The 27,783-nt window shown below is 35.7% G+C and overlaps 1 protein-coding gene and 1 non-coding gene across 8 annotated transcripts in view; one reads left to right on the forward strand and one right to left on the reverse strand.

Annotated features, from left to right (window-relative positions):
* WNK3 (WNK lysine deficient protein kinase 3) overlaps positions 1-27,783 on the reverse strand; it is a 140,633-nt gene that overhangs the window by 94,016 nt on the left and 18,834 nt on the right. For all 7 annotated transcript variants that reach the window (XM_059911851.1, XM_059911850.1, XM_059911848.1 and 4 more), the window contains 4 exons: positions 27,089-27,743; positions 2,085-2,257; positions 1,089-1,309; positions 76-233 (listed from right to left, as the gene is read on the reverse strand). In XM_059911851.1, coding sequence (XP_059767834.1) covers positions 76-233; positions 1,089-1,309; positions 2,085-2,257; positions 27,089-27,625 — 1,089 coding nt within the window. In that variant the 5' untranslated portion in view covers positions 27,626-27,743. The remainder of the gene's footprint in view (positions 1-75; positions 234-1,088; positions 1,310-2,084; positions 2,258-27,088; positions 27,744-27,783) is intronic.
* LOC132358049 (small nucleolar RNA SNORD52) lies at positions 18,785-18,852 on the forward strand. The gene has a single exon (XR_009500406.1). It is a non-coding gene; the product is annotated as a small nucleolar RNA SNORD52 (small nucleolar RNA).

The raw sequence follows: 27,783 nt of genomic DNA on the forward strand, positions 1-27,783 counted from the left end.
CTAAGTCGACTTCTAAGTTGACTTTACCATTAAATGTGGCAATTTGTGAAGTAAAAAGAATAAAGTTATACCTACACTAGTTACTTTACGGTATATTTGAGCTGCATTCTGGCACTCAGAATAAGGGTACTCCGAAGTAGCCATTTCTAGCATACACATTCCAAAAGCATAGACGTCCACAGATTCATCGTAGTGCTCTTCATACATCTCTGGGGCCATAAACTCAGGAGTGCCTACAAAATACCACAACCACATTTTTTTTAAAAAAAGAAAAATGTAGAGAATTCCCTGGCGGTCCAGTGGTTAGGACTCTGCGCTCTCACTGTCAAGGGCCGGGGTTCAGTCCCTGGTCATGGAACTAAGATCCCACAAGCCACGCAGTGTGACCAAAAAAAAAAAAATGTATCCACCAAGATCACATTCCCTTTGCCATAAGGATTACCTGAGTTAATTTCTGCTCCCTAAAAGCATATATATATATATATTTATATATATATATATATTTATACATATAATATACATATATATACACATATAATTTCCTTAACTTAATTTCCTTAATTGTACTTAATGAAGTACAATTTGCAATGTTCAAAATTAGGTAATGATTACCAAAATCTGTTTTTATTTCTATCCTTGTTTTTAGTTATTTAAATTTTTCTGAAGTAGTAAATCCTCTTTCTTAAGTCCTCAGAACCTTTCAATAATATTAAATACATCACAAAAGAAATACACTGGGATGTCTCTAAAATCAGTCAATATATAATAGATATTTCAAAGCAAATTCACATTCTAGACCAGGGGCCAGCAAACTTCTCTGTAAAGGGCCAAACAGTAAATATTTCAGGCTTTGTAGTCTACATGGGCTCTATCACAACTAATTAACTCTGACACTGTAGTGAAAAAGCAACCATAGACAATATGTAAATGAGTGGGTGTGGCTGTGTTACAACAAAACTTTATTTACAAAAATAGGCGGTGAAGCCAAATTTGGCCCATAGGCTGTGGTTTGCTGATCCCCGTTCTAGACATATACAATTTAAAAAATCTGTCTTTACACAACCAACAAACTATAAAATGTTAATCACCAATGACACTTTTAGCAAATGATGTGCGCATTAAGGTGGCTAGTCCTAGATCACCAATCTTCACAGATCCAGTGGGTCCCGTGATGAAAATATTGTCACACTTCAGATCCCGGTGAATAATAGGAGGAGTCCTAGTGTGCAAGAACTGCAATCCCTTTAAAATTTGCCTGCACCAGCTCCTTAAGACCTTTGGTTTCATGACTTTAAATCGTTTTAAGTACCTACACAAAGAAACAAAAACCACATGTAAACAAACATACCTAGCTTACTGTATGAGCACATTAGGGTAAATCATGTAAGCTAGCTGGTACTGTATATATTACGATTGCCATCACTGAGTTATCTTCTATTGTCTGTTATGACAAAAAATTATTAAATCTAAAGCCTCATTCTTAGAGAAGACATCCTACTAAGTTTAGCATTTTTAATTCAAAACAAGAATCATTCTAATCAGAGTGACCTTTTGTGGAATGGCATCAAAAATTTAAAAACAAAGTCCTCTCTACTTCCTAATAGCTGCTTAAATAGAGTCATCAGAGGGTTTAACTATGTAAAATTTTAGTGCAAAGATGCTAGGAAACAGAAAAAGTACATCACACATTTAATAATCACAAATAAGTGGTTATACCATCAAATGAAATACTGTAGTCAGAAACAAAGCGATAGACTATAATTACATAGTACTGCTCACTAGATATGTAAATCTGGCCACGTCCCCAACCTTTCATCATCTTCTACAAAATGACATTATATTATCCCTATAATGATTTCTAATTCTAAAATTCTATGATATCCCACAAATATTAATTTCTCAACATTGTATTTTCTAACAAACTTCATTAACATCCAAATTTTTTAACCTGCCCTGAAATATAGTCACTAGATTCAGATTCTACAAATTCTTTAATCAAGTAGTGTTACTTTACAAACAACTTTTGCGACTCTTGAAAATTATTTCCAAATAAAACTCCATTGGCACTATCAGGGTCAACTTACGTCTTTAAGGTTCCTGATGTCATAAGTTCAGTCACTAATACAATACATTTCTTTCCTTTTAATATAGACTCCCAGGAATCATAGAATCGAACTATATTGGGATGTTGGAGACCCTTTAACATCTCTGCTTCTTCCTTGAACCTTTGCTGCTCAGCTTTGGTTAATTTCCGGTCCTAAAATGGAAGATCAAGTTCCAAATTAAAGTCTAGAAATTCTCTTGCACATTTCTAACACCACTCAAATGAGTGCTTTATTTTATTGTATGTATGTGTGTATGTATGTATCTATTTTCACCTGTCAATTCTTTTCTCAGTACCTATAAAATCACTGATATTCTTTGTTAGGTAGTTACTTTGACTCCTCTCATACAGCAAAATGCAGCAGTTGTTACATTTCATAACTATGTTACAAACCTACCTGCATAATAAATCAATGCCTTGTAAAACAATATCTTTGATGTTAACTAAACTTTTGTGATAATCATTTCACTATATATATATATATCTCAAATCATTATGTTGTATACCTTAAACTTCTACATTGTTATATGTCAATTATATCTCAATAAAACTGGAAAAATAAATAATAAATAGTAAATAAAATTTCCTTTGCTGGAAAAGAAAAACAGTATCTCAAAGTGAGAAAAAGTAAAAAATCAAAACAATAAGAAAGTTTCCCTAAGAAATCTCTGAATTTCCACATCTAAAGGATCTATAATGTCAGGGCAGAAATAATCAAAATGTTAGACACCTAGACATTCTGGTTAAATATCTGAATTGCCAACATATTTCCAGACAAAAGTATAAGGTTACCAACCAGTGAAAGACCAGGCAATGGACCTCTAATTTGCTACCTTAAATACTAGAAGTCAAAGGAGCAATGTTTATAGAATTCTGAGGGAGGACTGTGACCCTAAAATTCTGAACCCAGACAAGCTATCAATCGTTTATAAGGGAAAAATGCACATATTTCCATGAAAAGAGGGACACAGAAAGTATACCACACCATCTACCATTCCTGAAAATAGTACTCAAAGAATTTCAATTAAAATGTGGCCAAATAAAGGCATTAGAAAAGGAGGATGTAGCATACAATAAATAGTAAGAAACTTCCAATAATGCTTATTTAAAATGAAGCCTAAGTAATTGTGGCTAATATGGTTGGTAAAATTTTCTAAACAGTAATTAAAATAGAAGATATATGCAGTTGACCTTTGAACAACACAAGTTTGAACTCCACAGACCCACTTACACATGGATTTTTTTTTCAATAAATACTACAGTGCTACATGATAGGTGGTTGGTTGAATCCTTGGATGCAGAACTGCAGATATGGAAAGCCGACTATAAAGTTATCATGAATTTTCAACTGCTCAGGGCCAGCACCCGTAACCCCCACGTTGTTCAAAGGTCAACTGTAATGCAAAAAGGTAAGTCTGGAATTAAAATTCCAGATTATTTCATTAAAATCTAATAGAGAAGGAAGAATAAAAACAATTTCTGTCTTCTGCAAGGGGGAGCAAGAGAGAAAGGAGTGACAGAACTATTTTAAGCTTTGATGCTGATAGAGAAATAATCAAATATGCTAGTTAAAAATTTAGGTATGATTTCCATTTCAGGATGGTTGACAACATATTAAATTAATTCCCATTCCTTCCTAAACCCCACCAAAATGAAAAAAGAAATATATAAATAAATCCACAGTAGTGTTTGAAATATGAGAAGGGTTCAAACAAAAGATTTTTTTTTTTTTAGTGTCTGGACTGGGTCCTATCTGTAGACATTCAGATTTAATTGCTGTGGGGTGCGGCTCCCTCATCGGTATGTTGTTTTGTTTTTTTTTTTAATTAATTAATCTATTTATTTATTTTTGTTGGCTGTGTTGGGTCCTCGCCTCCGTGCCAGGGCTTTCTCTAGTTGCGGCAAGCGGGGGCGACTCTTCATCGCGGTGCGCGGACCTCTCACTATCACGGCCTCTCCCGTTGCAGAGCACAGGCTCCAGACGCGCAGGCTCAGCAACTGTGGCTCACGGGCCCAGTTGCTCTGCGGCATGTGGGATCTTCCCAGACCAGGGCTCGAACCCGTGTCCCCTGCATTAGCAGGCAGATTCTCAACCACTGCGCCACCAGGGAAGCCCCAGAATAATTTTATATTTATTTATTTATTTATTTATTTATTTATTTATTTATTTATTTATATTTATTTTTGGCTGTGTTGGGTCTTTGTTTCTGTGCAAGGGCTTTCTCCAGTTGCGGCAAGCGGGGGCCACTCTTCATCGCGGTGCGCGGACCTCTCACTATCGCGGCCTCTCCCGTTGCAGAGCACAGGCTCCAGACGCGCAGGCTCAGCAACTGTGGCTCACGAGCCCAGTTGCTCTGCGGCATGTGGGATCTTCCCAGACCAGGGCTCGAACCCGTGTCCCCTGCATTAGCAGGCAGATTCTCAACCACTGCGCCACCAGGGAAGCCCCAGAATAATTTTATTTATTTATTTATTTATTTATTTATTTATTTATTTATTTATATTTATTTATTTTTGGCTGTGTTGGGTCTTTGTTTCTGTGCAAGGGCTTTCTCCAGTTGCGGCAAGCGGGGGCCACTCTTCATCGCGGTGTGTGGACCTCTCACTATCGCGGCCTCTCCCGTTGCAGAGCACAGGCTCCAGACGCGCAGGCTCAGCAACTGTGGCTCACGGGCCCAGTTGCTCTGCGGCATGTGGGATCTTCCCAGACCAGGGCTCGAACCCGTGTCCCCTGCATTAGCAGGCAGATTCTCAACCACTGCGCCACCAGGGAAGCCCCAGAATAATTTTATTTATTTATTTATTTATTTATTTATTTATTTATTTATTTATATTTATTTATTTATTTTTGGCTGTGTTGGGTCTTTGTTTCTGTGCAAGGGCTTTCTCCAGTTGCGGCAAGCGGGGGCCACTCTTCATCGCGGTGCGCGGACCTCTCACTATCGCGGCCTTTCCCGTTGCAGAGCACAGGCTCCAGACGCGCAGACTCAGCAACTGTGGCTCACGGGCCCAGTCGCTCCGCGGCATGTGGGATCCTCCCAGACCAGGGCCCGAACCCGTGTCCCCTGCATTGGCAGGCGGATTCCCAACCACTGCACCACCAGGGAAGCCCAAGATTTTTTTTAAGATAAAAAGTATATACCTTGATAGAATGGGGTTTTTTTATTAAATTATTTTTGGCTGTGTTGGGTCTTCTTTGCGGTGTGCAGGCTTCTCACTGCGGAGGCTTCTCTTGTCGCAGAGCACGGGCTCTAGAGCCCGTGGGCTTAGTTGCTCTGAGGCATGTGGGATCTTCCCAGACCAGGGATCGAACCCATGTCCCCTGCATTGGCAGGCGCATTCTTAACCACTGCGCCACCAGGGAAGTCCCTAGAATGTATTTTTATCAAACTCAAGAGAGTAGAAGAAATGGCAACTTGATAAAAGGAAAAGACTTCTGTTAAAAGAGGTTTTTTTTAAGACTTCATGGTAACCCTAGTTAAGCAGCACACCAGAGCTCTGGCAATTTCATTTTTGGTTATTTACATTATTTCTTGATTTGTATAAGAAAATATGTAAAAGGATAGTCAGTTGCAGCATGGTCTGTAATTGTGAAAAATTAGAAATAATCAAAATGTCAATAACAAAGTTTATTACATGCCAAGCACTGTCCTAAATTTTTTTTTGTATATTAACACATTTAGTCCCTACAACAACCCTTTGAGATAGTCACTACTATTGTCATAGCCATTTTGCAAGTAAAGAAACTGAGGTTAAGGTGGTTAAGTAATCTGCCCAGGATCAAAATGGGTCACAGTATGCTAAACTTGGTTATAAACAAGTAACAGTTAAACGAAAGAGCTAGATCTATGTGTACTAATGTGGCTAGATCTCTAAGACCTACTGTTGAGTGAAAAAAAATGATCTGAAAGAAAATTTATAATACGATACTTTGTACATAAAAGAAGAACCATCCCGAACAATGCTATGCTTTCTAGTATATATTTAAATGTATTGAAAAAGGACTAGACAGATATACAAATGAATAACTGCAGTTATATCTGGAAAACTAGGGGGAGAAGACTGGCACAGAAGAGTCTTTTCTTCAGATAATGACCATTTAGTACACCCCATAGTCACTCAGTAATATCTTTTACTTTATTGAATATCTCTTATGTAAATATCTAAACTTTAGTCTTCTAAGACTTTACTTTTTAAATTTAACTTCTTAATCCATCTGGAATCCATTTCTGTACATGCAGTATTTTCATCTAGATGGTTAATCAGTTTTGCTAGCACCACTTAAACTATTCTTTTCTCATTGACTTGAAGAACATGTTTGTTGTATACTAAATTTCCAGCTACAATGGGTTCTGCTTCCTTCCACCAATCTGTCTATTCCTATGGCAGTAGCTTTCAGTATGTTTAATAACTGGTAAGACTAAGTCACTTTCCTAGTCTTCATTATTTTCTTGGCTAATCTATTTATATTCCATAAAAAAATTAAGATCATTTTTTTCCATTAAAATAAAAGAGAATCAGGAATTCCCTGGCGGTCCACTGGTTAGGACTCTGCACACTCATTGCCAAGGGCCTGGGTTTGATCCCTGGTCGTGGAACTAAATCCCATAAGCTGCTCAGTGCAGCTTTACAAGAGCAGCACTGTTTACAATAGCCAAGACATGGAAGCAACCTAAATGTCCATCAACAGATGAATGGATAAAGAAGATGTGGTACATACATACAATGGAATGTTACTTGGCCATTAAAAAGAATGAAGTTAGGGTTAGCTGTGACAAAGTGAGAGAGTGGCATGGACATATATACACTACCAAAAGTAAAATAGATAGCTAGTGGGAAGCAGCCGCATAGCACAGGGAGATCAGCTCGGTGCTTTGTGACCACCTAGAGGGGTGGGATAGGGAGGGTGAGAGGGAGGGAGACGCAAGAGGGAAGAGATATGGGAACATATATATATGTATAACTGATTCACTTTGTTATAAAGCAGAAACTAACACACCATTGTCAAGCAATTATACTCCAATAAAGATGTTAAAAAAAATAAAAATAAAAATAAATAAAAAGAATGAAGTAACGCCATCTGTGGCAACATGGATGGACCTGGAGATTGTCGTGCTGAGTGAAGTGGGTCAGACAGAGAGGGAGAAATATTGTATGATATCGCTTATATGCGGAATCTAAAAAAAAATGATAGAAATGAACTTACTTGCAAAGCGGAAACAGATTCACGGACTTAGCGAACTTGTGGTTGCCAGGAGGGAAGGATGAGGGGGAGGGATGATTAGAGAGTTTGGGACTGATGCGTACACAGTACTATATTTAAAATGGATGGCCAACGGGGACCTGCTGTATAGCACAGGGAACTCTGCTTAATATTATGTGGCGGCCTAATTGGGAAAGGAATTTGAAAAAGAATAGATACATGTATATGTGTAACTGAATCACTTTGTTGTGCAGCTGAAACTGGCACAATATTGTTAATCAACTATACTCCAATATAAAATAAAAAGTTTAAAAATAAATAAATAAATAAATAAAATACAAAATAAAATAAAATAGAATCCCCTTGAATCTTAATTGGAAACATATATATAAAATTTTGGAGAAAACTGGCATCTAAAAACCATCTAAAAACATGGCTTTCCATTTGTCCAGAGCTTCAGTAAGATTTTTTTTGTGCAGGGCGGGGGTTGGGAGAAAGAGCTGATAGTCTCTCAGCTTCTTTCTCCTGAGCCACATATTAAATTTTATTTTAAATTTTATATCTAGTAAAATTGACTCTTTTTGCTGTACAGTTTCATGAGTTTCAACAAATGCATAAAGTCATGTAACCACTGCCACAATTAAAATACAGAACAGTCCCATCACTCCCCCCAAAAAACTCCCTTGCACCATCCCTTTATAGTCAAACTCTCACCTCACCCTTAAATTCTAGAAACCACTGATCTATTTATTATTCCTATAATTTTGTCTTTTCTAGAAACTCTTATAAATGAGAAGAAAGCCTTTGAGCCTGGCATCTTTCACTTAGCATAATGTCTTTTAGATTTATCCTTATTTTGCAAGTATCAATAGTTTGTTGCTTTTAATTGTTGAATAGTATTCCACCTATGGATGAACCATAGTCGGCTTATCCATTCCCCAGATGAGGAGCATTTGGGTGATTTCAATTTTGAGTAATTACAAATAAAGCTACTATAAATATATTCATGTACACATCTTTGTGTGAACATAGGTTTTCTTGGGTAACTATCTCAAATAGGATTGATTGGTCATAAGGTATGCTTAACTTTATAAGAAAAAGACAGCAATATATGAGAGCTTCTCTGCATTCTTCATCCTCACCAACAGCTGGTACTGTCAGGTGGCTTTTCTGGTTTGGTTGGTTTTAGACATTCTAATAGTTGTACTGGAGTATGAGATTATGGTTTTAATTTCCTTTTCCTTAACAATATAATTTCCTTATTTAAAGCATCTTCTTACACACTTACTTGCCATATATCTATCTTCTTTGGTGAGATGTCTGTTCAAATCTTTAGCCCATTTTAAAATTGGGTTGTTTTACCTTGTTAAGTTTTGAGAGTTCTTTACAGATTCTGGACACAGGTCCTTTGTCACATATGTGATTTGAAAATATTCTCTGCCAGGGGACTTCCCTGGTAGCGCAGTGGTTACGAATCTGCCTGCCAATGCAGGGGACACACGTTCGATCCCTGGTCTGGGAAGATTCCACATGCCGCAGAGCAACTAAGCCGGTGCACCACAACTACTGAGCCTGCGCTCTAGAGTCCACAAGCCACAACTACTGAAGCCTGTGTGCCTACAGCCTGTGCTCTGCAACAAGAGAAGCCACCACAATGAGAAGCCCACACATCGCAATGAAGAGTAGACCCCTCTTGCCGCAACTAGAGAAAGCCCACGCGCAGCAATGAAAACCCAACGCAGCCAAAAATAAATAAATAAAATTAAATATTTAAAAAAGAAAATATTCTCTGCCAGTCTGTGGACTGTCTTTTCATTCTCTTAACGTGTCTTTCATAGAGCAAAATATTTTAATTTTGATGAAGTTCAATTTATTGATTTTTTTTCTTTGGATCATGATTTTGTTGTTATATCCAAGAACTCTCTGCCTAACCAAAATTTCAAAAAGATTTTCTCATATGTTTTCTTCTAGAAGTTTTAGTTTCTTGTTTTACTTTTTAGGTCTATAATTTATTTTGAATTAAATTTTGTATAATGTATGAGATTTAGGTCAAGGTTCATTTTTTTGAATGTGTGTCCAATTGTTCCTGCAGCTTTTGTTGAAAAGACCATCCTTTCTATGCCGAATTAACATTGCACCATTTTCCTTTTTAAAATCACTTGACCATATGTGTTTGGGTCTATTTCTGAACTCTATTCTGTTCCACTGATCTGTGTGTCTACCTTTTTGCCAATACCATACATGTATTATTACTATACCTTTAGAGTAAGTCTAGAAATCAGTTAACATGAATTCTTCAAACTTCTTCTTTATCAAAATTGTTTCAGCTATTCTAGTTCCTTGCCTTTCCTTATTAGTTTTAGAATCAGCCTGTCAACGTGTAAAAAAATTCCTGCTGGGATTCTGATATAATTCTTTTGAATTCCTAGGTCATATGGAGAGAATGAACATCTTAACAGCAGTGAGTCTTCCAACCAACCAATCCATTTATTTAGATCTTCGATTTCTTTTAACAGTGTTTTTTAGTTTTCAGCATACAGATTCTACACATACTTTGTTATTTATACTTAAGTATTTCATTTTTTGGCGCTACTGTAAATGGTACTTTTTAAAAATTGCAATTTCCAATTATTCCTTGCTACTGTAGGAGATATAATCGGTTATCACATGGTATGTGTCCTTTTGCAAATTATTTTGCTCAATATTACATTTTTTATATTTATGTATTTTGATATGTATAGTTCTAGTTTATTTAACTATTATATAGTATCTCATTAGACAGTTCTACCACAATTTAGCCATTCATCCATTGATGGGCATTTGGACTGATCCAAGTTTTCTTTATTATAAACAATTTTGCATCGCAAATTCTTGGGATGCTTCCTTGCCCTGGTATTAAGAGGGGGAAAAATTAGCTTAAATCCCCTTTCTACATCGTCTTACTAACTGGCCTATTTAACTTTTCTTCTTTTTCTCCTGTACATTTTGGGTTTATATTTTGATTAGGAGTAATCCATTACTTAAGATTTAAACTGTGTTATCAATGTGAAAGGTAGAATCTAGACAGCAGGTATTACGAATATTCTAAGATTTTCAACTTTGTTCTATATTTGAAATGTTTCATACGAAAATGTTAGGAAAATTTGTTGTCAAATGTGCATATCATATTCTCTTATAATTCTTTTAACTCTTCCAGAGCTGGCTATGTTGCATTTCTCATATCTTCTCTTATGTATTTTTTGCCCTCATATTTTCTTTCATCAGGTTTATTAATCATTTTACAGAGACCCCAAAATATTAGAATTTCATATCTTTATATTTATAATTTTTGATTAATTTATCTTTATTAATTCCCTCTTCCTTTATTTTGCTTTCTTTTACTGTTATTTCCCTAATGTCTTAAGATAGTTACTAAATTCCTTCTATCGGGTTGGCCATAGGTTTGTCCAGTTTTTTCCATAAGATGGCTCTAGTAGCACTTAGTAGTCTTTAACTTCATTCAAAACAATTTTGTTAGATTGTATGTGACAGCTGTCATATCAGCGTGCGTTTAAACAAAGATATCAAAATTGGTGAATTTTTGTGTGGTAATTTTAATATTGAAGATGGAAGGAAAAAAGCAACATTTTTGGCATATTATACTTTATTATTTCAGGAAAGGTAAAAACGCAACCGAAATGCAAAAAACGATTGGTGCAGTGTATGGAGAAGGTGCTGTGACTGATCGAACGTGTCAAAAGTGGTTTGCGAAGTTTTGTGCTGGAGGGTTCTCGCTGGACGATGTTCTACAGTTGGGTAGATCAGTTGAAGTTGATAGCCATCAAATTGAGACATTCATTGAGAACAATCAACGTTATACCGTGTGGGAGATAGCCGACATACTCAGAATATCCAAATCAAGCACTGAAAATCATTTGCACCAGCTTGGTTATGTGAATTCCTTTGATACTGTACAATAACGTGGAGCGGAAGAGATCGTGGGGCAAGCGAAATGAACCACCACCAACCACACCTAAGGCTGGTCTTCATCCAAAGAAGGTGATGTTATGTATATGGTAGGATTGGAAGGGAGTCCTCTATTATGAGCTCCTCCTGGAAAACCAAACAATTAATTCCAACAAGTACTGCTCCCAATTAGCCCAACTGAAAGCAGCACTTGACGAAAAGCATCTGGAATTAGTCAACAGAAAACGCATAATCTTCCATCAGGATAACGCAAGACCACATGTTTCTTTGATGACCAGGCAAAACCTGTTACAGCTTGGCTGGGAAGTTCTGATTCATCTGCCGTATTCACCAGACATTGCACCTTCGGATTTCCATTTATTTCGGTCTTTACAAAATTCTCTTAATGGAAAAAATTTCCATTCCCTGGAAGACTGTAAAAGGCACCTGGAAGAGTTCTTTGCTCAAAAAGATAAAAAGTTTTGGGAAGACGGAATTATGAAGTTGCCTGGAAAATGGCAGAAGGTAGTAGAACAAAAGGGTGAATACGTTGTTCAATAAATTTCTTGGTGAAAATGAAAAATGTGTCTTTTATTTTTTCTTAAAAAACGAAGGCACTTTTTGGCCAACCCAACAGTTACTGTTCATTAATAATGAAGACATTTTAGCTGATAAATTTTCTTCTGGGTATAGCTTTTACAATGACTCACAAGTTTTGTTGCAATGTCTTCTTTTTCATTGCTTTCCAGGTAGTTTATACTTTGAGTTTTGATTTTCTCCTTGATCCAAACTTTATCTAGGAGTGTGATTTCTGATCTCCAATTAGTTAAGAGTTTTTTTGTTACTTGTTTCATTATTTATTTCTAATTTTATTGAGTAATGCAGAATATAAAATCTCATTTCTTTTAACTTAAGGTTTTCTTTGGGCCACATATTTAACCAACTTTTTTAGTGGCTTGTAGACCATAAAAATGTATATTCCCCATTTGGAAAATATAAGCCTCTATATATCCATCAAATGGAGTTTGTGGATTATATAATTCAGTTCCTCTATACTTATTCACTTTTCGTCTGCTTGATCTGCACCTGAAATTTCCTACTACAGCTATATGTTTATCCATTTTCCTTTAGTCTATTAGAGGTTCTGAATTTAAAATATTAGCCAGAATCTTTTTGGTGCCTATAAGTCTTTATCACAGGTCTTTATCTTCTTAAACTGTGAAGTAAATAACTTTATAATACCCTGTTTAATGCTTTAAGTTTACTTTCTTTCTTCTATGATAGATATTAATATTGCTTGGTACTCCTGCAAGTGCAATCTGTCCACATTTGATATAGCAAAAGATATATTTAATTTTACTCCTTCCATCTTATTTTAGGTTCTTTATTTATTTTACTTTGCTGTTTCCTTTATTCCTGTTAACTTAAAAATATATCATATTAGTTGAGACACAGATGTAGAGAACAGACATATGGACACCAAGGGGGAAAAACTGCGGTGGGGTGGGGATGGTGGTGTGCTGAATTGGGCGATTGGGATTGACATGTATACACTGATGTGTATAAAATTGATGACTAACAAGAACCTGCAGTATAAAAACAAACAAGCAAATAAAACAACTAATACTAAACTTTCATTGGGTTATTTGTATGGAAATATGTTAATATAAATGTTTCAGACATTACATGAAATTTCTAAAAATCTTATATGTTCTGGTATAATGTTATAAGTCATAATTCTAGTTATTACTTTAAAATGTATATCTCAGAAATAAAAAAAAAAAGATTAACTATGAGTTGAACCTGGATGATGGATACAGAAGAGTTCATTATACTGCTATTTTTGTTTATATTTTATTGTTTTTATTGTTTTCTATAATAAAATGTTTTTAAAAATTAAAAAATAAAATATCATATTTTTTTCCTTTTTACTAGTGGTTAGCTTCCTTTTCCTGACACTCAAAATCAATCACTACTAAACTAGTTCAGCAAAGTTGCAGGATACAAAATCAACACTCAAAAATAAGTTGTGTTTCTAGAATATAAAGGGATATCCTGCATAAAGTTGGGAACCCCAAAGGGGATAGCACTGATGTAATGATTAATTATAAATAAATTCACCCTAATGAAAAAGGAAAAAAAAGTTGTGCTTCTATACACTAAAATAAATAATCCCAAAAGGAAATTAAGAAAATAATTCCATTTATAATAGCATCAAAAAGAATAAAATATCTAGGAAGAAACTTACCTAAGGAGGCAAAAGACTTATAACACTTAAAACTACAAAACATTGCTAAAATTATAGAAGACATAAATAGAAACACATCCCATGTTTATGGATTGAAAACCTTAATACTGTTATGATGTCAATGCCAAAAGAGATCTGCAGATTCTATCAAAATCCCATTTTTTTGCAGAAATAAAAAAAAAAAACCATCCTAAAAAACCCAGAAATTAAAAAAAAAAAACCCATCCTAAAATTCATACAGAATCTCAAGGGACCTCAAATAACCAAAACAATCTTGAAAAAAGAACAAAGTTGGAGTTCTGGACTTCAAAACTTACTACAAAGCTATAGTAATCAAAACACTGTGATACTGGCATAAAGATCAATGGAATAGACTACAGAGCTAGAAATAATCCCTCGTCAAATAGATGATTTTCTACAAGGGTGTCAAGATCATTCAATGGAGAAAGGATTGTCTCTTCACAAAAGGTTGGAGAAACTGAGTATCCATGTGCAAAAGAATGAAGAACTTATAAAAACAGAGAGCAGAATAGTGGTTACCCTTACCTTACACCATATACAAAAATTAACTCAAAATGCATCAAAGACCTAATAACCATAAGAGGTAAAATTATAAAACTTTTATAAGAAAACATAGGGGAAAAATCTTCATGACACTGGGTTTAGCAATGAATTTTTAAGTGAAAGCACACAGGCAACAAAAGGTAAAATATATAAATTGAACTTAATCAAAATTAAAAACTTGTGCATTAAAGGCACTATAAGACAGTGAAAAGGCAATCTACAGAATGGGAGAAAATATTTGCAACTAATAAAATAAACTAATAAAATCTAATAAGGGATTAATACTCAGAATATATAAAGAACTCCTGTCACTAAACAACAACAGCCAACAACAATAACAACCCAACTCAAAAATTGGCAAAGGACTTGAATAGACATTTTTCCAAAACAGAAATACAAATGGTGAATAAGCACACAAAAAGAGGCTCAACATCTCTAGTCATTGGAGAAATGCAAATCAAATCCAGAATGAGATGCCACTTCACACCCATTAGGATAGCTATTAAAAAAACACACACACACACACACAGAAAATAACAAATATTGGCAAACATGTGGAGTAAATAGAACCCTTGTTCATAGCTGGCGGGAATGTAAAATGAACGCTATGGAAAACAGTATGGCAGTTCCTAAAAAACTGAAATATGATCCAGCAATCCCACTTTCTAGGTATATACCAAAAAGAATTGAAAGCAGGGACTTGAGCAGATATTTGTACACTAATATCATAGCAGTGTTATTCATAATAGCCAAAAGGTGGACACAATACAAATGTCCATCAATGGATGAATGGATAAAACAAGTGTGGTATATACATACAAGTTCAGTCTTAAAAAGGAATGAAATTCTTATACATGCTACAGTACGGATGAATCTTGAAAACATTATGCTAAGTGAGATAACCCAGACATAAAAGAACAAATATTGTATGATTCCACTTATATGAGATACCTAGAATAGACAAATTCATAGAGACAGAAAGTAGAATAGTGGCTACCAGGGGATGGGAAGAGTGGGGAATGGGGAGTTGTTTTTTTTTTTTTAACATAGTCATTGGAGTGCAATTGCTTTACAATGTTGTGTTAGTTTCTGCTGTATAACAAAGTGAATCAGCTATATGTATACATATATCCCCATATCCCCTCCCTTTTGCATCTCCCTCCCACCCTCCCTATCCCACCCCTCTAGGTGGTCACAAAGCACTGAGCTGATCTCCTTGTGCTATGCAGCTGCTTCCCACTAGCTATCTATTTTACATTTGGTAGTGTATATATGTCGATGCTACTCTCTTACTTTGTCCCAGCTTACCCTTCCCCCTCCCCGTGTCCTCAAGTCCATTCTCTACGTCTGCATCTTTATTCCTGTCCTGCCCCTAAGTTCATCAGAACCTTTTTTTTTTTAGATTCCATATATATGTGTTAGTAAGTTTCTGACTTACTTCAGTCTGTATGACAGACTCTAGGTCCATCCACCTCACTACAAATAACTCAATTTCGTCTCTTTTTATGGCTGAGTAATATTCCATTGTATATATGTGCCACATCTTTATCCATTCATCTGTCGATGGACACCTGAGTTATTGTTTCATGGGTACAGAGTTTCAGTTTGGGATGATGAAAAAGTTCTGGAACTGGGTGGTAGTGAGGGTGAACGTACTTAATGCCACTGAATTGTACACTTAAAATGGTTAAAATGGTAAATTTTATGTTATGTACATTTTGTCACAATAAAAATTTATTTTAAAAAAGAGTTAAGGAACTTATAGTATTTGTCTTTCTCTGACATCTCACTGAGCACAATGCCTTAAAGGTCTTTCTATGTTGTCACAAATGGCAGGATTTCCTTCTTTCTCATGGCTGAATAATATTCCACTGTATACGTATACACATCACATCTACTTTACCCATTCTTCTGCTGACAGACACTTAGGTTAGTGCCATATCTTGGCTACTGTGAATGCTGCAATGAACATGGGTATGCAGATATCCCTTCAAATTACAAATATCATACATTTATATGTGGAGTCTAAAAATCTGAACTTGTAAAATCAGAGTAGAATAGTGGTTACCAGGGGCTGAGGGGTAGGGGAATGTTATTTCAGGGTACAAACTTACAACTAGTAGAGAAATAAGTTCTAGAGATCTAATATACAGCATAGTGATTATAGTCAACAATACTGTACGGTAAACTTCAAAGTTCCTAATAGACTAAATCTTGGCTGTTCTCAACACAAAAAAGAAATGATAAATATGTGACATGCATGATAAAGGTGTTAACTAACGTTACTATAGTGATCATATTGCAATATATAAATGTATCAAACTAACAGTTGTACACCTTAAACTTACACATTGTATCTCAATTTTTTTTAAAGCCTGAAAAAAAAAAAGAGTTAAGGAACTCAAAGAACAAAAGCAAGGAACAACAAACTTAGAAGAGAGCAAGTAAACAAGTAAAGTGTTTATGCTTTTCTAGCTAACCTAAAATGACTAATAAATCCTAAATGTCCCTGTAATTAGCTAGGAGTCATCCTCTCATGATAGATCAGCAGATCTACTCTGAAGAATAATGAATAAATTGTGATGCCTTCTGATTAAATTAGCAGAACACAAGTCTTTCATGTACCAAACTAAATTACTCCACTTTATCCTTTGATCCTATGGATCAAAAGTAGTCAGCATTAAGAGTAAACAGCTTTACAAAATTACAACTGCTGTCCCAGACATAATGCTGGCGGTAAAGTCCACTAAAAAGGTATGGCCAAGATCTTCAAAGGTCCACTTCTAATTCAGTGAGAGGAAAGTAAACCTGTCAAACTAGCACCAAAATCAGAGGAAAGTTTTCAGCTACTATAGTAATCCTCCTTTAAACACAGATAGATTGACACACAGACACAAACACACACACTCTATTGTATTAATGATAACCACTTTGATAAGGTAATTTTCACATGTCGCCAATGAGTAGAGTTCGTACTCAAGAAAGGAGTGATGAACCACAAAAGGCAAACTAGAGAGCAGTGATAGCTAATGGCGCTGACAGAGTCGGAAAATTATAGTCTACAAAAATGATCCCTAAATCTACTGTCTCCAGTAGTAAGGTCACCAAAAAATAGTATCAAATATCAATTTTTCAGTGTTACAAATATTAATTTATATGGCTGATAAATATAATAGAGGTCAAATACAAATTTACCAAACAGATTTTAACTTATCCACACTTCTTTAAAAAGAAATACTGTCCTCATGTTAACTAAACACTTAATCTATTATAATATACGGAATGCTAAAAATGTATGCAAAACCTTTCCTGAGACAAGGCACAATACCAACATGACTAACCTGCATATGTATTTATTCAAGATAAGAAGTATTTAGTTTCCAAAAGGTAAACTATGGCGTTATCAGCTATGTCTCTTAATGCAAACACCAACAATGAACTACAGAACCAGGTCAGAGGCTATGTGGATCTGTTTCTGCAAACATGAAAAAAGGAAGAAATCATCAACATTGTTCTAAAAGCTGTATTATAAAATAACTTGTTCAAGTAAAGATGAATGCTATGAAGGCTTCAAAATGGTTCTTAAATATCAGTGAATATTCTGGATAAATATGAGGTTACTCAGTATTTTATCACTAACATTTACTGAATACTCAAACATGTACCATGTGCTTTATAAGCATTATCTCTAATTCTCAACGTTTTATTTCTCAAGCTGAACAGTAGGTACACAATTTCCATTATGTTATTCTTTATTCTTTTTTTGGATATCAGAAATATTTATTATATTTTTCTTTTTAAAAAAAGTGAAAAAGTAAAGCTCCAGAATGCTAAACTGCTTAGCTTGTCCAAGGTACCTAACTGGCACAGGCAAACTGGAACTTAGGTCTGCTGTATTATGAATCCCAAGTACTTCCTAGTTCAAAGCTCTGCCTCTCAGAAACAATATTCACAGTAATGACTACAGATACCTCTTTCACAAACCACTTTCCATGGAGAGATATGTGTAAAACTAAATGAAATAAACACACACTAGGGTAATTATAATTTGTAAATGGTAACATCAAAGTATTAATCAAGAAATCAGCATATAATAATCACAGTTTGGCCATATGAGCATGTTAAAGCTTTTAGACCGCAATGGTATGTATTAATACCTAAAGAAAAGTGCTCATCGATGGTGGTAAAGATAACATATGGAAAGGGGGATGAACCACAGACATAACCAGGTTCACTTGTCTTCCAGTACTGTTGAACAAAGAGGATGTCCTCATCCAGTTAGGACCTGAGCATCCAGTTCATTCAGTCAGTATACTGTCTTAGCAGGACACACAGGAACATCTAGTACCTTTGTTCTGACACTGTACTTACTAAGCCAGCTTCTGATTATAATTTAGCTTCCCATGTATCTAACCTACAGACCAATTAGACCATATGACCTAACAACTATATCAGATAAAATTAATTCATTAATTCATTCTAAATTAATAAATTTCTTTCCTAAACCTAGGCATTTGAGTTAGCACAAGTCAGTCTCCCCAACGTGTCCAACCACCTCTGGACACTGACAAAAGGTGAAGGCCAGACATTGACCCATGGCAACACAACCATGAAACTGTTCCTCAGAGCCCCCAAGCCAGAGAGTGTCCTTAAATGACACCATTAACTAGTACCCTTTGAGCTTCAGCAGTTAAGTTTAATGTTGAGAACCTTATTTTACAGGAATGATGATTTCTCAGACTAGAGTCTCTGACGCTGGTCCTGAAGCCCAAAATTAAGTTCTAACTCATTTGGGGGGAAAAAAAGAATCTTATTTTAAACAGTGTCCATTTAAGAAATCATTTGTTGTAAAATGGTTAAAAACATGAAAGAGTGATCTGCTCAAATAAGTAATGAGGAGGAAATTCTTAAATCATCTATGTAAGTGTTTTATATATACAATTGATGGACTATAAATCCTTACTCTACCCCTTTGGGAAAGTTACTTAATGTATCTAAACCTCACTTCTACCACCTGAAAACTAATCATCCCTACCTCATATAACTATTGCAAGATTAAATAAAATATTCAAATTAAGTACCTGCATAAGTACTCAATTAATACTAATTTTGATAAATGCAAAAGTGTATGACACCATTATTAATAACTTAAGATATACTAAAGTTCCTCAATGACAAATTTCCCCGATTGTTGGGTTTTCAGAAACTTAACAGTCATACTTAAGAAGAGACCACATAAAACTAAGAGGTAATTCCAATTAATAAATGTAGAAGGAATGTGGGAAATAGGAAATAACCATTAGAACACCAGAGTAATACTTATTACAGGAAAAATACACCAATGGATGCCAAAATAATAAGGGAAAGTTTGAGGAGAAACAGATATTTGCATAGTCTCAAAGTATCTATTCCCAAGATATTTATTAATCTACAAAGGGAAAATATTAATTTACAATAAAGAATACCTATCAGGGGCTTCCCCGGTGGCGCAGTGGTTGAGAATCTGCCTGCCAATGCAGGGGACACGGGTTCGAGCCCTGGTCCGGGAAGATCCCACATGCCGCGGAGCAACTAGGCCCGTGAGCCACAACTACTGAGCCTGCGCGACTGGAGCCTGTGCTCCGCAATAAGAGAGGCCGCGATAGTGAGAGGCCCGCGCACCGCGATGAAGAGTGGCCCCCGCTTGCCGCAACTAGAGAAAGCCCTCGCACAGAAACGAAGACCCAACACAGCCAAAAATAAATAAATAAATAAATAAATAAATAAATAAATAAATAAATTTAAAATAATACAGACATACATTTAAAAAAAAAAAAAGAATACCTATCAGACACCACCCTAACCAAATGATGAAGGTTATCATAACCAGTAATCCATATCGACATCATGTACCCCCTGCTATGATGCACTGAGAAGGGTACATCATTTCTATGGTATTCTTGCCAAAATTTATAGCCTAAATCTAATCATGTGAAAACATAAGACAAACCCAAATTAAGGAACACTCTACAAACTAACTGAGCAGTACTCATTAAAAGTTCAAGATCATGAAAAAAAAGTTCAAGATCATGAAAAACAAAGATTGAAGAACTGTCACAGATTGGAAGAGACTAAAGGGACATAACTACATGCAATGTGGGATCCTGAACTGGATCATACCATTGAAAAAAGAACACCAGTAGGAAAACTGGTGAAATCCAAACAAGTTCTGTACTTTAGTTAATAGTACTGTAGTAATACTAATTTCTTAAGTTTTGATAAATGTTCTCTGATTAAAATATTAGCATAAGGGAAAATTGAGTGAAGGACATACAGGAACTTCTATACTATCTTTGCAACTATTCTGTTAGTAGCAAATTATCTCAAAATAAAAAAGAAAACTAAGTAGTAAAGGAGTAGTATCCATGTTGCTTGCTATTCCCAACCCTACCATTTCTTTCAAACAAATCTATATTTAACAGCCCTTTCATCTTTTCACTAATTCCAATCTCCAAGCCTTCTTCTTACTGACTATAAACTCCCTCTACTGTAAGCTTTATGAAAATGGTGCCTGTGTCTGCTTTTTATCCCCATTACGTCCCTAGCACTTAGCACAGTTCTGGTACACTGTAGGTACTGAATATTTATTTGTTGAATGAATGAACAAATGAATGAATGATAGCTATGTGTACTGTATTCATTTCCTATTGCTGCTATAACAAATTACCACAAATTTAGTGGCTTAAAACAACACAAATTTATTATCTTCCAATTGTAGAGATCAAAAATCCAAATGAGTCTCTCTCAACTAAAATCAAGGTGTTGGCAAGGCTGTGTTCCTTCTGTATGCTCTAGGGAAGAATCTGTTTCCTTGCCTTTCCCAGCTTTTAGAGGTTGCCCACATTCCTATCACTCCAACCTCAGCTTCCATTGTCAGATCTCCTTCTGACTAATGGCCATCCTTCCTCTCAAAAGGACCCTTGTGGGACTTCCCTGGTGGTCCAGTGGTAAAGAATCCGCCTTCCAATGCAGGGGACGTGGGTTCGATCCCTGGTCGGGGAACTAAGATGATCCCACATGCTGCAGGGCAACTAAGCCTGTGCAGCACAACTACTGAGCTCACGCACGTCAACGAGAGAGCCCGCGTGCCACAAACTACAGAGCCCACACACCCTGGAGCCTGCACACCACAAACTACAGAGCCCACACACCCTGGAGCCCATGCGCCACAACTAGAGAGAGAAAAACCCGCACATCACAACTAAAGAGAAGCCCGCACGGCGCAACGAAAGATCCCGCGTGCCGCAACTAAGACCCAATGCAGCCAAATAAATAAATAAATATTTTTTTAAAAAAAGGATCCTTGTGATTACACTGGGCCTACCCAGATAATCCAGGATAATCTACCTATCACAAGACCTTTAATTTAATTGTAGCTGCAAAATCCATTTTGCAATGTTACGTAACATATTTATAGGTTCCAGGGATTAGGACATGAACATCTTTGGGGCGCAATTATTCATTCAGCCAACTAGATGTATCAATTTGTTATCTATCAAGCAGATAGTTAGCTCAAAACTAACTCATTGAACTAACTGGGGAAATTAATGGTATTTCCCAGACCAAGCCTGTCTCCTGCCACTCTCACCCTTTGTCACTTTATGAAAACATCTGTCTTTGGTTTATACTTAATAAAGTTATGTGACTAGCTTTTAAACAAAGAAACTAGAACATATATAGTTAAGCAAGTTTTATCCCTCCTCCCTTCGATGTAATCATTCTTTGCCTATGAGAGTATTGCACTTTGAGGGCTGGGTCTGATGAAGACAGTGGGAAATTAAAACTGAATAACACTATTTAGGGTGTGCTTATATGTAATGAAGCATTTTCTTGTGTAGCTCTAACAGAATCTGGAATCAATTCCAAGAGGGTCATAACAAAAATATTTTAAGAGCAAAAATATCCCAGAGTGAATACTTTAGACAACAATATTTATTCAGAAACAGAAATTCTAGCATATATTTTTAATTACTTTTTCCTTTATTGGAAATTCAGCTATTTTCACATTATTATCTAATTCTAATTTCACAATTAAATGTAGGTCTGCCTAAAAATATACTTCTCCCCAAAGTGTTTTTATTTGATAAATGAAAATAAAACAGAAACAAGTTCCTCCACAATTTTGATAAGATACTTTAGGCATGGAAGTACAGATCTTTAAACTGTTACTTCTACTGCATTGCTTGTAATATATTCACTACCATAAACAAAGTGTATTAGAATGCTCACTCAACACATCAACTTGCTACAGTCAACTATGTCTTTTTTTAAATCTTTCTTTTCAGTGCCATTTTTGGTTCAGTTCAGAGACTATAGCTGACTTGTTAGACGTCTAGCTGTTAGATGTTACTTAAAGAAGGCCTGTTTAATTACCTTGAAAGGCATACAATCACAGAATTGACCCCACAGTGAAGCTTATTACAAGCACACTCAAATACATTTTAGAAACAGTCAAATAACAAAAAATTTTATATATCTATGATGTTCCTTCAATTGGAAAATAGCGTTATATGAAAACTCAGTTCCATCAAGAAAACAAATGACAAGCATGCTAGCGGAAGTAAAGCAAAAACTGGTTGTGTTTCCATATGTAAAAGCAAGGTGTTGTTGATTTTCATGTTGTTAGTGTAGGAGAAAACTATTACAAACTCTTGTGACTGACTCCTTCTAAAAGTTACAAAACAGGTCTTTTAGTAACATGTGACCAGGTCTTTCAACATCATGAACTAAAAGTCTTCTAAATAAAACATGACTGACAGCCCTCACTCACAACAAATTACCAATTTACCAAGCAATTACCAAGTAATTTACTAGTTCTTTACAAAGAACAACAGGTTCTTCCCAATAATGCATTAAAAAATCAAATTATAGAAACCATAAAATATGACAAACTGTTGAAATGCAAATGTTTATAGCCAAATCCTAAATCTGACCCACATCATCAAAGGATTTGTTTGTTTGTTTTTAACATCCTCCAAGTCAAATATCAGCAGTAAAATCTGTCTCTCCTGGTTCTTTGCACTGCCCTAAAGTCCATGTATTCTAAATAAATGGATATGAGGCTTTTAAGAATTGTTACACAAGGCTCAAATATCTACAATAGGGGGAAATGCCATCAAGAGAAAAAGGTATAAAAACCTTTTTTTGAGCTGTGAATTTCAAATCAAACATGCAAAAATAAAATTTTAAGAAAGAAAAGAACTGCCAAATTTCAGGGGAGAAGATTAAGAGGTGGTGTGTATGCAATAAAATAATAGTTTACATATTTTAATGATGTTAATAAATAGAAAATATATGTCAAACTGATAACAAAAGTATAGACACATCAATTTTATATATTATACACACACATATATATAAACAAAGGTTGGGAAAGAATCAAGAATAATTTAAACATTTAAACTGCTCAGTGGGATGTTTTTCAACAAAATTGTTTAATTATATAATAAAGAGTAAGACTTTACAGAAAAAATATGAGAAATTGTACATTATAAACTGTATACTACTCACAGGAAAGTAATTAAAAGATGATGCCCTTATCCTTCTGGGATTCTAAATAAGTTAGTTTTTCCTAATTCCAAATATGCAGAAAGTGACATGAGATCCAAAAATTGTATCAACTAAGTCCACTAATTCCAACATTCCTTTCAGAATAGAAGATTGCAATTGTTGTTCTTTGTATAAATTAAAATGTACTTTATTTCTGTAAATTAAAATTTACAACATTTGCTCCACATGAGAGATCCCCAAATCTGGCTATATATCCAATTACCTGGAGAACTTTTAAAAGTGAGTTCCTGTGGGGAATTCCCTGGCAGTCCAGTGGTTAGGACTCTGAGCTTCCACTGCAGGGGCCACAGGTTCAATCCCTGGTTGGGGAACTAAGATCCCTCAAGCTGCACAGTGTGACCAAACAATAATAATAATAAAATAAAACTTCATAAAAAATATAAATAAATAAATAATAAAAGTAAGTTCCTGGGGCTTCCCTGGTGGCACAGCGGTTAAGAATCCGCTTGCCAATGCAGGGGACACGGGTTTGAGCCCTGGTCCGGGAAGACCCCACATGCCATGGAGCAACTAAGCCCGTGCGCCACAACTACTGAGCCTGCGCTCTAGAGCCCGCAAGCCACAACTCCTGAAGCCTGCGCACCTAGAGCCCGTGCTCTGCAACAAGAGAAGCCACCGCAATGAGAAGACCGCACACCGCAAGGAAGAGTAGCCCCCCTGCTCACCACAACTAGAGCCCGCGCGCAGCAATGAAGACTCAGCACAGCCAAAATTAATTAATTTCTTAAAAAAAGTAAGTTCCTGGGCCTCACCTCCTGAAGATTCTGATTTAGAAAGTTTGGAGTGGATGCCAGGAATCAGTATATATGATATAATATAAAGCTCATGTTGGTATATTAAGGGAATTCCTCCTCTGATTCAGCTAGCTCTTGGAATTAGTCCCTTATTTCAGTGCTTTTCAAGCTCTACTGTGCATACAAATCACCTGCAGATGTTACTAAGAGGTAGACTCTGATTCAATAGTCTGGGATGAGGCCTAGGAACCTGCGGCTCCAAGTTCCCAGGTGATGTCCATGCTGCTGGTCCAGAGACTACACTTGGAGTAGTAAGACCTTATGGGATCTTTCAACCTTTCCACAGGTGAATAATAGAAGGTATTCCCTTAGGCAGTTCCTACCACTAAAATATTTTCAAGTTTTACCTAAACATTCTTTAGCATAGCTAGAGTACACAATTTGCAAAATACTTGACATATCTTCACTATGTGTCCTACTACCAAGTGAATGGAAATTACCTCCCCCATTTACAAACAGAGTATCACTAAAAGATGAGTGTTACTGCAGTCAAAAGATTTATAAGATAAATAAGTACTAGAGATGTAATGTACAACATGCTAAAGATAACACTACTACTGTATGTTATCTATGAAAATTATTAAGGGAGTAAATCCCAAGGGTTCTCATCACAAGGAAAAAATATTTTTTTCTATTTAATTTTGTATCTATTTGAGACGATGTTCACTAAACTTACTGTGATAATCATTTCATGATGTATTTAAGTCAAATCATTATGCTGTACAACTTAAACTTACGCAGTGTTGTATGTCAATTATATCGCAATAAAACTGGAAGAAAAAAAGCAAACGACAATAGCAACAACAACAAAGGACCAGATAGTAAATATTTTACATTTTGTGGTCTCCACCCCCCCAAAAAAGATGAGTGTTACTGAAATCACAATGCAGAGATTAAATTAAAATTTACATAATTTTCAATATATATATGCAAGGATATTGATCACAACCATGGTTATAATAGTGAAATATCGGAGAAAAATCTAGAAGTCCAACAATAGAGAACTGATTAAATAACTTATAAGGGCAGCTATTAAAAATAATGATGTAAATCTACAATTACCAGTAATGAAAAGATGTTCATGATAAGTTAAAAAAAAAGTTTTGTTCAAACCTTATAGTACGATTCCATGGGGGTTGCATACAGTCATATATACATTTATGCAAAAGAAAGAGTCCATAAAGATATATACTGAAATGTTTAAAGCATCCTCAAAGTAGTATAATTTCAGGTGATCTTAATGTTTGTTTACTCGCAGTATCTAATATTCCTACTGTGACACAGACCTTAAAATAAAATTCTTAAAGGGTAAAAAGGGGGTAAGAAGAAAACCAAGCAAACCCCACACAGCACACGCACACATCTTTCAAGAACTACTAGAATGGCTTGACTGCTAGGTAACTTGCATTCCAAAGAGTCGTCAAGGGACTTCCTACACTGGAAGCACTTTGAAAGCTTGTTAAAATTGTAGTCTTGCATCCCACCCCAGACTTACAGAAGAATCTCAGTCTCTGACAATAGTCTCCTGAATCTGCATACAAAGCAAACACTGACAGAGTAAGTGTTTTGAAACAAAAGGAGAGTAAAGTTTTTAAAAAAACAGAAAAAAACAGAGTAAAGTTTTGAAACAAAAGGCTTCCTAGAAATGCAGGGACCAAGACTAAATTTCAACCTATCTAAATGGCAATCTACAGCAAATTCAGAAGGCGTGAAATCATGGTACATACATACACACCCACACACAGAGACCACTGGAATCTGAACAACAAAAAAACCTGTACTTAGTGATTGGCTTTATTTAATCTTAATTTTAAGCATCTCTTGTGAACACTGACCATTTCCCATGAGCTGGCTGAGGTCACAAAGGTTTTCCTTATGTTTAACCTACATCTGTCTGAAACTATTCCTATTATAACCCTTTCTATGATGTTCTGTCTCCATTTAGTCCTTCATTAGTTACAAGTACCATATAAACATTTATTATGGAAATAAATATCTAGGTAATTCAACTATTCTTATGATGCTTTCACTTCTCCTTCCTAAACAACATTCCAGTTGACTAAGCTCAGTAGATTCTGGTGATTATTTCTTCCAGAGATCCTCTCTGAGGTAAACTCAAAGGCATGGAGAGGAGTTTATATTACTAGAAGCCCTCAAAGAAACAAGAAAACCATTTCCTGTTCTGAAAAACAACACATGAACCCCCAAAAGTTTGTTGAAAGAAAAAGAGAGATGGGAAATATCATACTGCATATATCCCTAACATATCACACTCTCAAATATTTAGCATAACAATCAACTCATAAGGCATACATTTACTAAAAGTTTTCAAAATGAGACATTAAGAGTTTCGGGAATTTCCTAAGGGTAATGAATTAGGAGCATTTCCCCAAAGAAAGGCAGAATAGACTTTTTCCTTTAAAACAGAGGGGAAAACAACAGGAAAAAAAAAGTTTGGCGTGAGCTCCTAAGAGGATCTAAGAAAGGAGCATAATTTCAGGGATGTGGGGACAAGTCCTTCGTTTTATTTTAATCCATGATACATTTTAATACTGGATCACTCAGAAGCCCAGGCCAGCTAAAACTGGAATTTATTAAAACCAAGAAGATTGTATACGCACCTGCAGCTCACACCAAGCAACCTCAACCCATGTTTCAGTGTCCAGTCCTTTATATACTGTTTTAAATGCTCCTCTTCCCAGCTCTATGTCAAATTTCAGGAACCTGCCACTAGGAGAAGTAGCTACAGCCTTCATTTCTGCTTCTTCTTCCATTTCCTTTTCATTTTTCTCCTTGAAACAATCTTTTGAGGATTCTGACATTCCCTTTGAACATTGCTCGTATTTAACTTCTTGTCTGCCTCTTAGCACATTTGTAGGAAGCTTTTCTACTCTTGGAATATTTGTTGCAGTCTTTATTCTCTCATCTTTGGAGGAAGATTCAGCAACTTTGTCATCTTCTGCCATCTCAACACTCTTTCGAAAGAATCTCTTCCTTTCTATAGTTGCTCCAGAAGCACAGAAGGTACTGTTTTTCTCCTTTAGTCTAGCTTCCACTGTCAAAGTTGCTGCAACCTGACGAACTCTGTTTTCCAATGAAACTCCATCAGGTTTCTCAGAATCTTCTGTGCTAGCTGGCTCCCCTGAATCAGTATCCATTGTAATTAAGGTTGGCACTAATATTTTTCCCGTTCCACTCTTCAGTCCAGTTGCATCTCAGGTATCAGAATTATCAGAATAGACTTCCTTTTCTGTGGTCATATGTTTCCATAGCAACCTGAAGGGGAAAAAAGGATATATTAAAATCACCCCACAAA

Source organism: Balaenoptera ricei, chromosome X, assembly GCF_028023285.1.
Source record: "Balaenoptera ricei isolate mBalRic1 chromosome X, mBalRic1.hap2, whole genome shotgun sequence".
Taxonomy (NCBI): domain Eukaryota; kingdom Metazoa; phylum Chordata; class Mammalia; order Artiodactyla; family Balaenopteridae; genus Balaenoptera; species Balaenoptera ricei.